At 47.7% G+C, this 13,732-nt stretch overlaps 1 protein-coding gene across 4 annotated transcripts in view; it reads right to left on the bottom strand.

Annotated features, from left to right (window-relative positions):
• CATSPERE (catsper channel auxiliary subunit epsilon) overlaps positions 1-13,732 on the bottom strand; it is an 891,786-nt gene that overhangs the window by 268,193 nt on the left and 609,861 nt on the right. For all 4 annotated transcript variants that reach the window (XM_075596820.1, XM_075596822.1, XM_075596819.1 and 1 more), the window contains one exon: positions 1,810-1,868. In XM_075596820.1, coding sequence (XP_075452935.1) covers positions 1,810-1,868 — 59 coding nt within the window. The remainder of the gene's footprint in view (positions 1-1,809; positions 1,869-13,732) is intronic.

The following is a 13,732-nucleotide window of genomic DNA, read 5'->3' on the forward strand; positions in this document are numbered from 1 at the left end:
CAGGGTAACCAGCAAGTCTGGCCCTCTTCTACCCAAACACACCCTGATAACACTTTAACGTTAAATCATCCCTGAAACTCATGCCCTGGGCATCTCCGCTGGTTGGCACTCCTGGAAGAGTAAAATACAAACATACAGCTTTATTGAAATACAGTGCACATGCCATAATTGGGTTGCAGAGCTGACACTTCAAACTACCCAATATGGCTCAGGGGCACCCAGCCGGTCATAATACCTTTATTTTTGGCCTGGGTGTCCCATCACCGTCACAGGAATATGTACTGATAACCTGTGAATGAACTGTGGGATTTCCAAGTCATGGATTGCTGTTGACCAGATGGCTACCAAGCTTAGTGCCTATGGGTCTGTTCGAAGTCCAGACTTGAAAGCCTCAGGGATGTCAAGGTGTTAGACCAGGAGGGGAACTGCAGTCATGCATGAGTAACCGCATCCTGGGCTAACAAAGGGCTATCCGGCCACCATTTGCCAGAGCCCAGACTCTGTGGAGCCACCGGGGGCTCAGCATGCAAAGAGGCAGAGTTACCAGGTTGGCGCATGCCCCTTTGAAAGCTGGAAAAAGGTGCTCACCCGGCTTTACAATACCGGAAAATCAGTGATTGGTTGGCAGGAGAATTCCCACGCTCTGATAGGCTGTGGAGGTTTGTGAATAGTGCACTGAAACCCAAAAGAAGCCTTGCAGTCAATCAGGAGAGGTGATTCCAAACGCCAAACCAACAGCGGCAAATTCAAAGATGCTCTGTGCTGAATAGACGTTAGCCGGCTTCAAAGATTTTGACTCAAATTTTTTTATAAGTCCTGCTTTTTGAGAATGTAGCGGTCGCGGCTGGCATTGCATGCCGAAATCAGTTCCAGGACTTTCGTGAGTACCTCCCGGTCATTGGAAAGGGCTCCTACAGAGGTTATTATTGTGAATTTCATTTAAAGGATAAGTTTATTAGTTAGCCCCATTCCCAGTAAGTGTGCTAACCGTGCAAATTGTGTTACATTGTGTATATGTCTTTTCCTGAAATAGATTACAATTTATTTTACCTCCTTGATTTGCTCAATCAATGATACCAGTATAAAAAGGTGTTGATAAACCAGGTCTCCTGTGACAGGCATACATAGTCATTCATTGCCAAAGATCTATATAACATATAAGAAGATATTTATAAGGAATCTTTTTGATACCTAAGATGGCCACTGCCATGAAGTGACCTCATCCACACTAAAGCAATTGCGCCATCCTGCTTCCTTGTAATTCCTGCCCTCATTTCCCGACAGAAAGTGATCTCATCCTAACTGAAGCTACCGTGGCCATCTTTCTTCCTGGCAATTCCTGCCCTCAGTTCCAGACAGTAATTCAGCCTCTCTTTGGCCCTCATTTCCAGCAGCTAATTCTGGACCTTAAATAGCAGGCAGTTGCTCGTTCAAAGTTCTCTATGCCTTGCTCTGCCTTTGATCCTGTTTGTCTTGACCTCTGCCTGGACCTGACCACCCCTGCCTTGACCCCAGAAATGGACCTGACTATCCCTGCCTGTTGCCTGTGTCGAGCCTGGATTTGGACTTGACTACCCCTGCATACCAGGCCTCTGATCAAAGGTAGGTTTACTACTCCCTACCTCTGCCCCGTGGGTCTGTATCCTGTCCTGCATTACAATATTTAATTATAACTTTGTAAACATACATTGACTATTATATATATATCACTAAAAATACCTATTAAAGATTAAAAAATACATGAAAGAAGCACTGAATTTTAATTTAAACCTTTACTAAGTAATAAAGTTATAACATTAAAATACATACAACGCAGCTGTGTAATTCTCTGATGAACTGTAGTCCTTTTTGTGGTAAAATGTCATAGTCTAAGAAATAAAATAAAAAGTAACTCAATTGAGAAAATATGAAATATTAATTTTAAAATACAATTGTGGTAAATGATAAAAGGATTAAGAGAATCATAGGAGCATAGATAAAAGAGGAGATACATACTGTAAAATGAGTGTTAATACTTAACAGTTAGGCTTCTTAGAAAATGTAGTAGGTTTGACTGAAGAAACTTAATTGGTCTACCAATTTCAGTACAGGCATACCCCGCTTTAACGTACGCAATGGGACTGGAGCAAGTATGTAAAGCAAAAATGTACTTAAAGTGAAGCACTAACTTTTTTCAACTTTACAATGCATGCACTGTACTGCAAACATCATATATGTGCATAACTGATGTAAATAATGCTTTTGTAACCAAAATAAACACAGTAGTCTTTATTGACATAAAATCTTTAATGTCAGCTGATCTTTCTTACTGGTGCTTGCAGATGCAAAATGGATGAATGGAAAATTATGTAAAAATTATGTAGGAAGGATGAAGGAGAGGGCATATCTTCTACCGTACAGTATTTTTACTGAAAGGGCATGAAGGTGAGGTGTATTTATTTGACTGACTTGATATATTTTTGGGACTTTGATTTGTGACTTTGGTGAAAACAACACAGTACAATACTGTACTGTACAGTGTTTTACAATGCTGTGCTTCTTTACTCAGGTCCTTGATCAGCTTAGCTTACAGTGATGCAATTTACAGCCTCTATGTGTGCTGTACATGTAGTTGCCCAGCTTGATCAGAGCTCCAGTACAGGTAGGGAGCCGGTATAGTTGGTGCTGAAAGGCGCATGCGCGAACTGCCGTTTCCCTATTGTTTGAGGTGGATCATCGTCAATTGGTGAGTCACAACTACGGCGGTCTGTAGGGGCAGCCACAGCACAATGAATAGGAGCAAGCAAGGAGGTCAGAGGCGCGCACGCGGGACAGTACTGTATAGCAGCCCTCTCTCTTTCCCTCCTTCTCTTTCCTCTCCCTCCCCCCTCTCTCTCTTCTCTTCTCTCTCTCTCACACACACACTCTCTCTCTCACACACTCTCTCTCACACACTCTCTCTCACACACTCTCTCTCACACACACTCTCTCAAACACACACTCTCTCTCCAACACACACTCTCTTTCACACACACACACACTCTCTCGCACACATACTCTCTCACATACACTCTCTCTCACACTTTCTCTCACACACTCTCTCTCTTCCACACACACTCTCTCTCTCTCACACTCTCTTTCACACACACTCTCTCTCTCTCTCTCTCTCTCTCTCTCTCTCACACTCTCTCTCTTACACTCACACTCTCTCTCACTCTCTCTCTCACACACTCTCACACACACACACTCTCTCTCACACACACACTCACACACTCAGTCACACACTCTCTCACTTAGTCACACACTCTCTCACTCAGTCACACACTCTCTCGCTCAGTCACACACTCTCTCGCTCAGTCACACACTCTCTCGCTCAGTCACACACTCTTTCGCTCAGTCACACACTCTCTCGCTCAGTACGTACTTGCGAGTGTATGTAAAGCGGGTGTACTTAAAACGAGGTATGCCTGTATTAGTTACAGATCAGCCGCCGTTATTCGAACTTTTATCTGGGTAAATCTTGCGTAATGCCACGTGATGTTTCGAGATGAATGCAATGCGGGTCTGCTCCGGAGACCCCCTGCTTATCTACACTAGTCACACATTTAAAAAAAAAAATGTAGTAAGCCCCAATACACAACCCACCCTTGTGCCCCACATAAAAACAATATTTATTTTTATAGATACATGATTAATACCACAGGCCAGTGGGGGTCCGTGAGTGGTCCCCACCGGTGTCTGCATGCCACACAGTGCACCTCGGGAGGTTCCCACGGGTGTCAGGGGGCCCTTGGGTTTTCCCTGCTAGGCTCCGTGGGCCTCCATGTGGTCTGTGTGGCCCCAATGTGGTCCACGGGTGGTCCTCACAGGTGTCTGGGGGTCCCCAGGTCATCCCCATGGGTATCTGCGGGCCCTCGGGTGGTTCCGACAGGTGTCTTGGGGCCCTTGAGTGTTCTCCACGAGTCCCCCACAGCTTTGGGTCCCCCGGTTCCTCCCCGCAGTTGTCTGTAGATCCTCAGGTGGTCCCCTTGGACGTCCGTGGGTCCTTGGGTGGTCCCCGCTTGTCTGCGGTACCATTACTGTATTTAAAAAAAATAAACATAGACTACATTTCAAAGCAGAGAAGAAGGGGTCCCCGGACTTGAAACCAATGCGGGTCTACTCCAGAAACCCTGTGCTCATCTACACTAGTCATACATTTAAATTTAAATATGTAGTAAGCACCAATACACAACCCACCTGCTGTGACCCCACATAACACCAATATTTATTTTTATAGACACAAGAATAATATCACAGGCTGGTGTGGGTCCCCAGGTGGTCCCCACAGGTGTCAGTTGGCCCCACAGTGCACCACGGGTGTTCCCACAGGTGTCTGGGGGCCCTAGGATGGTCTCTGCTAGTCTCGGTGGGCCTCCAGGTGGTGCCTGTGGGTGTCTGTGGGTCCCTGGGTCATCCCCAAGGGAGTCTGGGACCCCGAGGGTCCACATGGCATCCACAGCTATGGGACCCCTGGATCCTAACTCATGGGTGTCCGTGGGTCCTCAGGTGGTGTCCGTGGGTCCCCGCATGCCTGCTGTACCATTCCTGTATTTCCAAAAAATGTAAATGGCCTACATTTCAATAAATACTCCCCCCCCCCCACCAAACACATACAGTACAGTAATGGCAAAATAATCTATATATAATAGATTATTTGTCCATTATTAAACAATTAAACACAAAATTAGCCAGCCAGCATAAATAAAGAAAAAAAAAACATTTTAATTACCCCTGCCAATGTGAAGGGTGTCCTCGTCAGCATACTGCAGGTCCATGTCCTCCGTTGCCAGAAAGCATATATAATAAATACAATTGAATGGCCCCTAGCCCCTTAATTACCTTAGCGGTTAATAACCGCTACAGTAATTAAGGGGTTAACCCACCCTGCCCCGCTACCCACCTGGGAGCCATAACCACTGTGAAAGTGAGGTGGTACCCAGGCCAATAGATAAAGGTATTATGCCCGGCTGGGTGCCCCTGAGCCAGATTGGGAACTGTAGAGTGTCAGCTCTGCAACCCAGCATGGGTGGTAATACTGCAAATGTATTCAAAATGCCTGTGTCTCTCCCCCCCAGGGATAAGGGGCGAGACTAATGCTATGTATCAGCTGTATAAGCCATGTAACAGGGTTCCCCTGAGTCATAGTGGGTAAATGTAAAGTGTCAGCTCTGCAGCCCACTGCTGACTGCAAGCCTGTAAATGTGTTAGAATTGTCTGTGTGTCCAGCTAGGTATAAGGGGACCACATTAATACCGGAGTTACATTGTATATGTCTTTCCCAGTTATGTATCAGTTATAAGCATTGTCACAGTGTTTCACTGCCAACTGCAGAAAGAAAAAAGTTTTAAAAGTCAGCAGTCTTTTGCGTAGCGGATAAGCAATGAGGTAACTTTGGCTGGGAACGTCCTAGAGTGCTGAGTTTTGATGTGGGCGCTGCTGGGGTGAAACCATTAAAAAGGTTATCACACAATTTTTATAAAGCCTTATAAAAATTGATGAATTAAAATTACCCTAGTTTAACTGTTTTAATATTATAGACATAAGGGGATTTTCAGGCAGGCCAGAACAGGAGGTGACTCTTAGGGTATAAGTACCAGGCTTTAGAATGCATGGCAGGAAATCACAGTGAGTAAGCAATGCATAATTAGATACTGGTTTCTAAAGCCACCCTGCGGATTCGGTTCCCCTGTGTCTGGTAGTTCAAAGAAACTGACACTGTCAAGTGTTCAGTGGGGAGGGGTAGAGGTAAATAGTGTTCCCTGACATATGTCCAGGTGTCAGGGGAAAGGCAGACAGTATGTCACCAGGGAAGTGGGCTTGGCTAGGCATGCTAAGCGGCTGAAGGGCGAAGTTCGCATATGCTCGCAGCATACCTTGAAGCCTCTGCCAGGTTCCCTTGCCAATAGGTGGGATGTTTTGTTCCCACGCCGCGATTGGTTGCACAGTGTGAAGATAGAACTTGTGAGGTTTTAAAAGTCTGTGCAGCCAGTCGTGAAGTAGATCCAACATGCTGTAACACAATTCACCTGAGATTCCATCTAAGATCTTTCCTGTAACCAGATGTAACATCGTAACTAAGTAAGTGTATTTTCGTATTATTTTTGTATGAATAAATTACAATTTATTTTATCTCACGTTTTGCTCAATCAAAGGATACAGGTATTTTTGTGTTAAAAGCATTGGTCTCCCGTGACAACCACCCACCCCGGACCCACTATACTCACCCTGTACCCATTGATTTTTATAGTAGTACATCATACCCATATAATATGAGCATGATAAGCTACTATAGCAGTCAATGGTCATTTACAAAAGCCTGAATGTCCAAAATACGCAATAATAAAATCTATACAACAAGCACCTAAACCCCCAAACTGTAAAATTAAAAGTAATAAGCAATCAATCAATCACCTAAATACAACCACTAGCCAAACAATCAATTAAAAAAATAAAACCACTAGCCAATCAATTAAATAAATCACACCACTAGCCCAAAAAATAAATGTAATTGCTGAAAGAACTAACCAACACAACAATTAATTAATGCAACCACTAGACAACACCAACTTAAACCAGTAGCCAACAAAATACATAATAAAATATAAACACAAAACAATCTGAAAAGAAAAATTCAAGCCATCACAATTTAAAACAATTTAATCTAAACAATCAAAATACATAGAAAATATAACAGTCAATAGAATAAATGCATTTGCCAAAAAATGCATTGGCTATTACTGTATTCATCTGTACTCTAAACAGGCACAGATTAATATATTAGAAGTCACTGGGCAATGAAAAACATAAAAAAAAGAAAAATCCAATGAAAAAAACTGTAAAAATAAAAGTACATATATTCAATATTTCTCTTACCTTTTAGATGTGTTGGCCTTCCGAATCCAGGGAATCAGGAAGCTGTTATCCGGTGACGTCACGAAACACAATCCAACGCCATCCACGGTGAAAATCCTGGCCAGAACATTTTTCTTTCTTTCATCTTCCATTCTCTTCTTTCTTCATCTGTGACTATTTCTTTAATTTCTTTATCTTCTGTCTTCATCTGTCAATCCAATAGCCCCATGTTAAATCCAGCTTCTTGAGCTCAAATGAGCCGTCACGGCCTTAAATATGGCCTGTGATGTCATATTTGATTGGCAAATGGTTCTCATGCCTGTGATTGGCTGTGAGAATCATGTGCCCTTTGTTTTTTTGGGGGGGAAATTACATCATGTAAAGGAAGTGAAGCCAGCCAATCAGAATGGTTGTGCTTCATTTCCCTTTAACATGACATCACCAAATCAAAAATGGCTGACCTCACGTGGCACTTCAGCCAATCAAATTGTGAGAACTATATCCCAATCTGATTTGTTGTAGTAGACCATGTGACTCCCTTGGATGACATCACATCCTTTCCCATAAATTACTTGGTCACATGGTCAACTACATTCAAGCAGATTGGGGATATATATTTCTCACAATCTGATTGTCGGAAGTACCACGTGAGGGCAGCCATTTTGGATTTTGTGACGTCATGTTAAAGGGAAATGAAGCACAACCATTCTGATTGGCTGGCTTCACTTCCTTTACATAACGTCACTTCCACAAAAAAAAAAGGCACATGATTCTCACAGCCAATCACTGACGTGAGAACCATTTGCCAATCAAATGTGACGTCACAGGCCATATTTACGGCTGTGATGGCTTATTTGAACTCAAGAAGCCGACGTGTCAACATCGTGGATTTAACATGGGGATATTGGATTGGCAGATAAAGACAGAAGATAAAGAAATTAAAGAAATAGTCACAGATGAAGAGAGAAGAAAGAAGAATTCTGTTACCTTGCCAGGATCTTCACAATGGATGGCGTTGTATTGTGTTTTGTGACGTCACAAGACGACAGCTTCCTGATTCCCTTGGATTCGAAGGGCCAACGCTTCTAAAGGTAAGAGAAATATTGAATGTATGTACTTTATTTTTACAGGTTTTTTCATTGGATTTTTCTTTTTTTATGTTTTTCATTGCCCATTGACTGCTAACGTATTAATCTGTGCGTGTTTAGGGTACAGATGAATAGAGTAATAGCCAATGCATTTTTTGGTCAAATGCATTTCTTCTATTGACTCTTATATTTTCTATGTATTTTTATTGTTTAGATTAAATTGTGATGGCTTGAATTTTTTTTTCAGATTGTTTTTTTTTTTAATTATGTATTTTGTTGGCTACTGGTTTAAATTGGTGTTGTCTAGTGGTTGTATTACAGCCGCGGCCCCTTTTATTTTAACACTTCTCAGATATTTTCCGGTGACTTTTTCCGAATGCCACGCGCATCGCCGCGTTCATGCGGCATTCATGCGACATTCGTGCCGTATTTATGTCGTAATCATGCCGGCGTCACCCGCGCTTGATCTGTTTAATGAGAATGATTCGAATTTAATTGGTTGCAATTCTTCGCGTATCTGCCAGGTGGCAGATATTCATGAATTGTAATGAATTCTAACGTACTGTATGCGCATGCGCTTCAGTAATGTGTCGACTTGCAGGTGTTTAAAAAATACCACAGTGGTCCTTTGTGAATTAACCTTGGTACTGAAGAAGTTGTACAACACTGTAACTATTTAGGCGTTTCATATTAAAAACTAAATGCAAAGTGTCTGGTGTTCTATTCCATTGTCAAGAGAGGTCCAGAGATGAGTACACCACTGCAGTCCGTATTCAAAAAGCCCAACATAACGTACGCTTATTTAAAATGGTCAGCAATTAGTTCAGCAGATGATATGATGGCCACAGTTGGTCAAATGTATCAATATTTTTTCGAAAATTATGACTTTTACAAATTTTCACCACATGCTCATGGCCGTGTTTTTTTCGTATTGCTCCTGCACCTGGAGTTACAGGAGGAGGGTATTGGTGTGTTGCCCCTGATTTTTCTAGTATCTTTGATCATGGAGAGTTCAAAAGGCGAAAGGTCATGGTAAAACCAAATAAGAATCGTCAGTCCCAGGCAAGCAATGTGCCAGCGCCAGAACCGGCTTCCAATAACGGTCCGACTGCCTGTGAAACCCTTGCTATCTGCCCCGCCTGGATACCTGCAGCCTGAGCAGGATTTCACGTACAGATACCAGCAAGCTTGCATGTACCAAAGCGATTTCCAGCTTCATCAGCTGTCAACTTCAGGTGTAGCAGGTCCGCTGTCACCTGTCAACTACGTGTATAATCAAGACTACGGGACTGGCAGTGGCTCGGCACCAACCGAATGGCAATGTCTATGGTGGGTACAGCTGCCGTATGTAATTAATTTTTTACCATATCAATATCAATGCACAGTAAAGCGATTATCCTGTAATCAATCGCTTTGTTTATGGTTATTTAGTTCTTTTAGTCACAATTCGCCAAAATGTTGTCCAGCAATATCATTGGCTGAGCAGCTTCTTCAGTAGTTACTGAACAATTGGTGGGCAGCTAGGCGCATGCGCATTGGAAGCTTGTTGAAATGCATATGCGTCTCATCACATCTAGGTGCATGGGTGTATGTGAACAAGAGACGCCCCCCGAGAAAATTATTGTTGGGACTGACCAAGGGGACTGCGGGAACTTCTTTAGGGGACAGACTAATTTGAACCTGCCATTAAAGTGAAACTTGTATTTTCTTCCTCAGAAAATAAACTTTGTCATCACGCTGAGAACTGCAAATGGAGGGATTTCGATGGATATCACTTTTTGTACACTGCTGAATCTGAATCAGTGCCATTTTTATTGATTAGGACAGAATTATTGTGAGCTTTATAGAAAATCTGAAACAGTATACTGTTTTTTTGATAATGTATACAATACTTTTTTACATACTGTACTGTATAATAAACCCCGAAAATAAAAAGTATGCATTTATTCTGTACATGTACAGCTAAACCCCGTTATAACGCGGTCCTCGGGGTCCACCCCGAGACCACCGCGTTACTAACGGGGTCGCGCTAATTTAAAAAAAAAAATGGCCGCCGCATCAGTGCATATAGTATTTACCCCGCGGTCCCGGCTTCCCCCTGTCACCGCGTGACAGGAGATGGGAGGGGGGATGCCCCTCCAGCTTCCGCTTCCCCTGCCACCGCGTGACAGGAGATGGGAGGGGGGATTCCCCTCCGGTCCGGCTCCCCCTGCCACCGCGTGACAGGAGATGGGAGGGGGGATTCCCCTCCGGTTCCGGCTTCCCCTGCCACCGCGGTACAGGAGATGGGAGGGGGGATGCCCCTCCGGCTTCCGCTTCCCCTGTCACCGCGTGACAGGAGATGGGAGGGGGGATTCCCCTCCGGTCCGGCTCCCCCCGCCGCAGCACAGGGCCCTCGCGCCGCAATACAGGGCCCCCTGGCCCTGCCGTAGCGCAGGGTCGTCCTGCCCTCCCCCCTCCCCATGCCCCCCCCGTGCTGCACCGGGCCATCCCACCAGCCCCGCAGCATCGGGGGCCCCCGCAGCAGCCATCATCCCCCTCCACCGCAGCACCACCCCCACCCTGCAGCCACATGCCTCAAAAATCATCCCCAAGGTAAGGTAAGGCTGATTTATGTATAAGTGTAGTGTGTGTGTGTGTGTGTGTGTGTGTGTGTGTGTGTGTGTGTGTGTGTGTGTGTGTGTGTGTCAGTGTGAGCAGTGTGTGTGCAGTGTGCAGTGTGTGTGCAGTGTGTCAGTGTGTGCAATGTGCAGTGTGTGTCAGTGTGAGCAGTGTGTGTGCAGTGTGAGGTGTGTGCAGTGTGAGCAATGAGCAGTGTGTGTGCAGTGTGCAGTGTGTGTCAGTGTGAGCAGTGTGTGTGCAGTGTGAGCAATGAGCAGTGTGTGTGTAGTGTGTCAGTGTGTGCAGTGTGAGCAGTGTGCAGTGTGTGTGCAGTGTGTGTGCAGTGTGTGTGCAGTGTGTCAGTGTGTGCAATGAGCAGTGTGTGTGCAGTGTGCAGTTTGTGTGCAGTGTGAGCAATGAGCAGTGTGTGTGCAGTGAGTGTGTGCAGTATGTGCAGTGTGCAAAAAAAAAAAAAATTTTAAATGTAAAATTTTTTTTTTTTTTAAACGGGAGCCATGGGAAAACCGCGTTATAACAGAATCGCGGTATAGCGAGGCGCGTTATAACGGGGTTTAGCTGTATTACAGTACACTATGTGTTCTAATAATACTAATACTAATAATGTGTTTTAATACTGTTTTGATGTAATGAGCATGCCTACAGTATACAGTACAGTACTGTACAGTATGCCTCATGCCTCATTGAACCGCAAAGGAGACACAATGAAACAATTACAATTTAAAACAAGCAGCATTTTTTTTATTGGTGGAGTAAGTAAAAAAACATTCATGGTGTACTGCAGGCCTGCACAACTTATAAAGCGAGAAGGGCCGAACTGCTCCAAGGAAAACAGATTCGGGCCGCATGATTAAAATCATCATCATCATCATCATCATCATCATCATCATCATCATCATCATCATCATCATCATCATCATCATCATCATCATCATCATCATCATCATCATCATCATCTCTCCCCCAGCACCTCTCATCTTCATCATGCTCATATCTCCTCCAGCACCTCTCATCAATCTCTCCCAGCACCCCTCATTATCCTCATATCTGCCACAGCACCCCATCATCCTCATATCTCCCCCAGCACCCCTCATCCTCAACTTTTGCGAGACTCACCCTCTATCTCACACCCCCATCTCTCCCCCTCACCCATACACAATACTCCCCCTCCGCATAACACACAATACCCCCTTGCAGACCACACACATCCCACCCCCCTGCCCCTCACCCCCCCTGCACCTCACCTCACCCACCCTGCACCTCACCTCACTCTCCCCCCTGCATCTCACATCAAATCCCTGCACCTCACATCACCCCCCTGCACCTCACCTCACGTCACCCCACTACACCTCCCCCCCTGCAACTCACTTCCCTCTCCCCCCTGCACCTCACATTACCCCACTACACCTCCCCCCTGCACCTCACCTCCCCCCACACCCTGCACCTCACCTCCCCACCACCCCCTGCACCTCACCCCCCCACTCCGTGCACCTCACCTCCCCCCCACCCCCTGCACCTCACCCCACCCACCCCCTGCACCTCCCCCCACCCCATGCACCCCACCTCCCCCCCACCCCCTGCAACTCACCTCCCCCCAACCCCCTGCACCTCAACTCCCCCCTGCACCTCACCTCCCCCCCTGCACCTCACCTCCCCCACCCCTGTACCTCCCCAACTGCACCTCACCTCCCCCACTGCACCTCACCTCCCCCACTGCACCTCACCTCTCCCACTGCACCTCACCTCCCCCCTGCACCTCACATCACTCCCCTGCACCTCACCTCCCCCCCTTGCACCACACCTCTCCCCCCTGCACCTCACCTCCCCCATCCCTGCACCTCCCCCACTGCACCTCACCTCCCCCACTGCACCTCACCTCCCCCACTGCACCTCACCTCTCCCCCCTACACCTCACCTCCCCCCTGCACCTCACCTCCCCCCCTTGCACTTCACCTCTCCTCCCCCCCTTGCACCTCACCCCCCCACTGCACCTCACATCACTCCCCTGCACCTCACCCACCCTGCACCTCACCTCACTCTCCCCCCTGCATCTCACATCAAATCCCTGCACCTCACATCACCCCCCTGCACCTCACCTCACATCACCCCACTACACCTCCCCCCTGCACCTCACTTCCCTCTCCCCCTGCACCTCACATTACCCCACTACACCCCCCCCTGCACCTCACCCCCCCCACACCCTGCACCTCACCTCCCCCCACACCCTGCACCTCACCTCCCCACCACCCCCTGCACATCACCCCCCTCCTCCCTGCACCTCACCTCCCCCCCACCCCCTGCACCTCACCCCACCCACCCCTGCACCTCCCCCCACCCCATGCACCTCACCTCCCCCCCACCCCCTGCACCTCAACTCCCCCTGCACCTCACCTCCCCCCCAGCACCTCACCTCCCCCACCCCTGCACCTCCCCCACTGCACCTCACCTCCCCCACTGCACCTCACCTCTCCCACTGCACCTCACCTCCCCCCCCTGCACCTCACCTCCCCCCTGCACCTCACATCACTCCCCTGCACCTCACCTCCCCATCCCTGCACCTCCCCCACTGCACCTCACATCCCCCACTGCACCTCACCTCTCCCCCCTACACCTCACCTCCCCCCCTGCACCTCACCTCCCCCCTTGCACCTCACCTCTCCTCCCCCCCTTGCACCTCACCCACCCACTGCACCTCACATCACTCCCCTGCACCTCACCTCCCCCCTTGCACCTCACCTCCCCTCCCCCCCTTGCACCTCACCTCCCCACTGGCACCTCACCCCCCCTTGCACCTCACCTGCCCCCCCCTTGCACCTCACCTCCCCGCAACGGCACCTCACGGAGCAGGCAGGACTAGCACACTCATGCAGTCCTGAGAGCAGGCTCAAGGAGGAGGAGGAGGGGGAGAGCAGGCTCGCGGCTCCCGGGCAGGAGAGGAGGGGGCTCACGGCTCCTGGGTGGGAGAGGGGGATCGCGGCTCCCAGGCGGAAGAGGAGGGTGCTCACTGCCGGGAGAGGAGGGGGGGCTGACGGCCGGGAGAGGAAGGGGGATAGTGGCTTGCGGGTGGGAGAGGAGGGGGGATAGCGGCTCACGGGCGGGAGAGGAGGCTCAGGAGGGAGGAGGACGGGGAAAGCCGCCACTGGCCACACAAT

Source organism: Ascaphus truei, chromosome 4 (assembly GCF_040206685.1).
Source record: "Ascaphus truei isolate aAscTru1 chromosome 4, aAscTru1.hap1, whole genome shotgun sequence".
Lineage (NCBI taxonomy): Eukaryota > Metazoa > Chordata > Amphibia > Anura > Ascaphidae > Ascaphus > Ascaphus truei.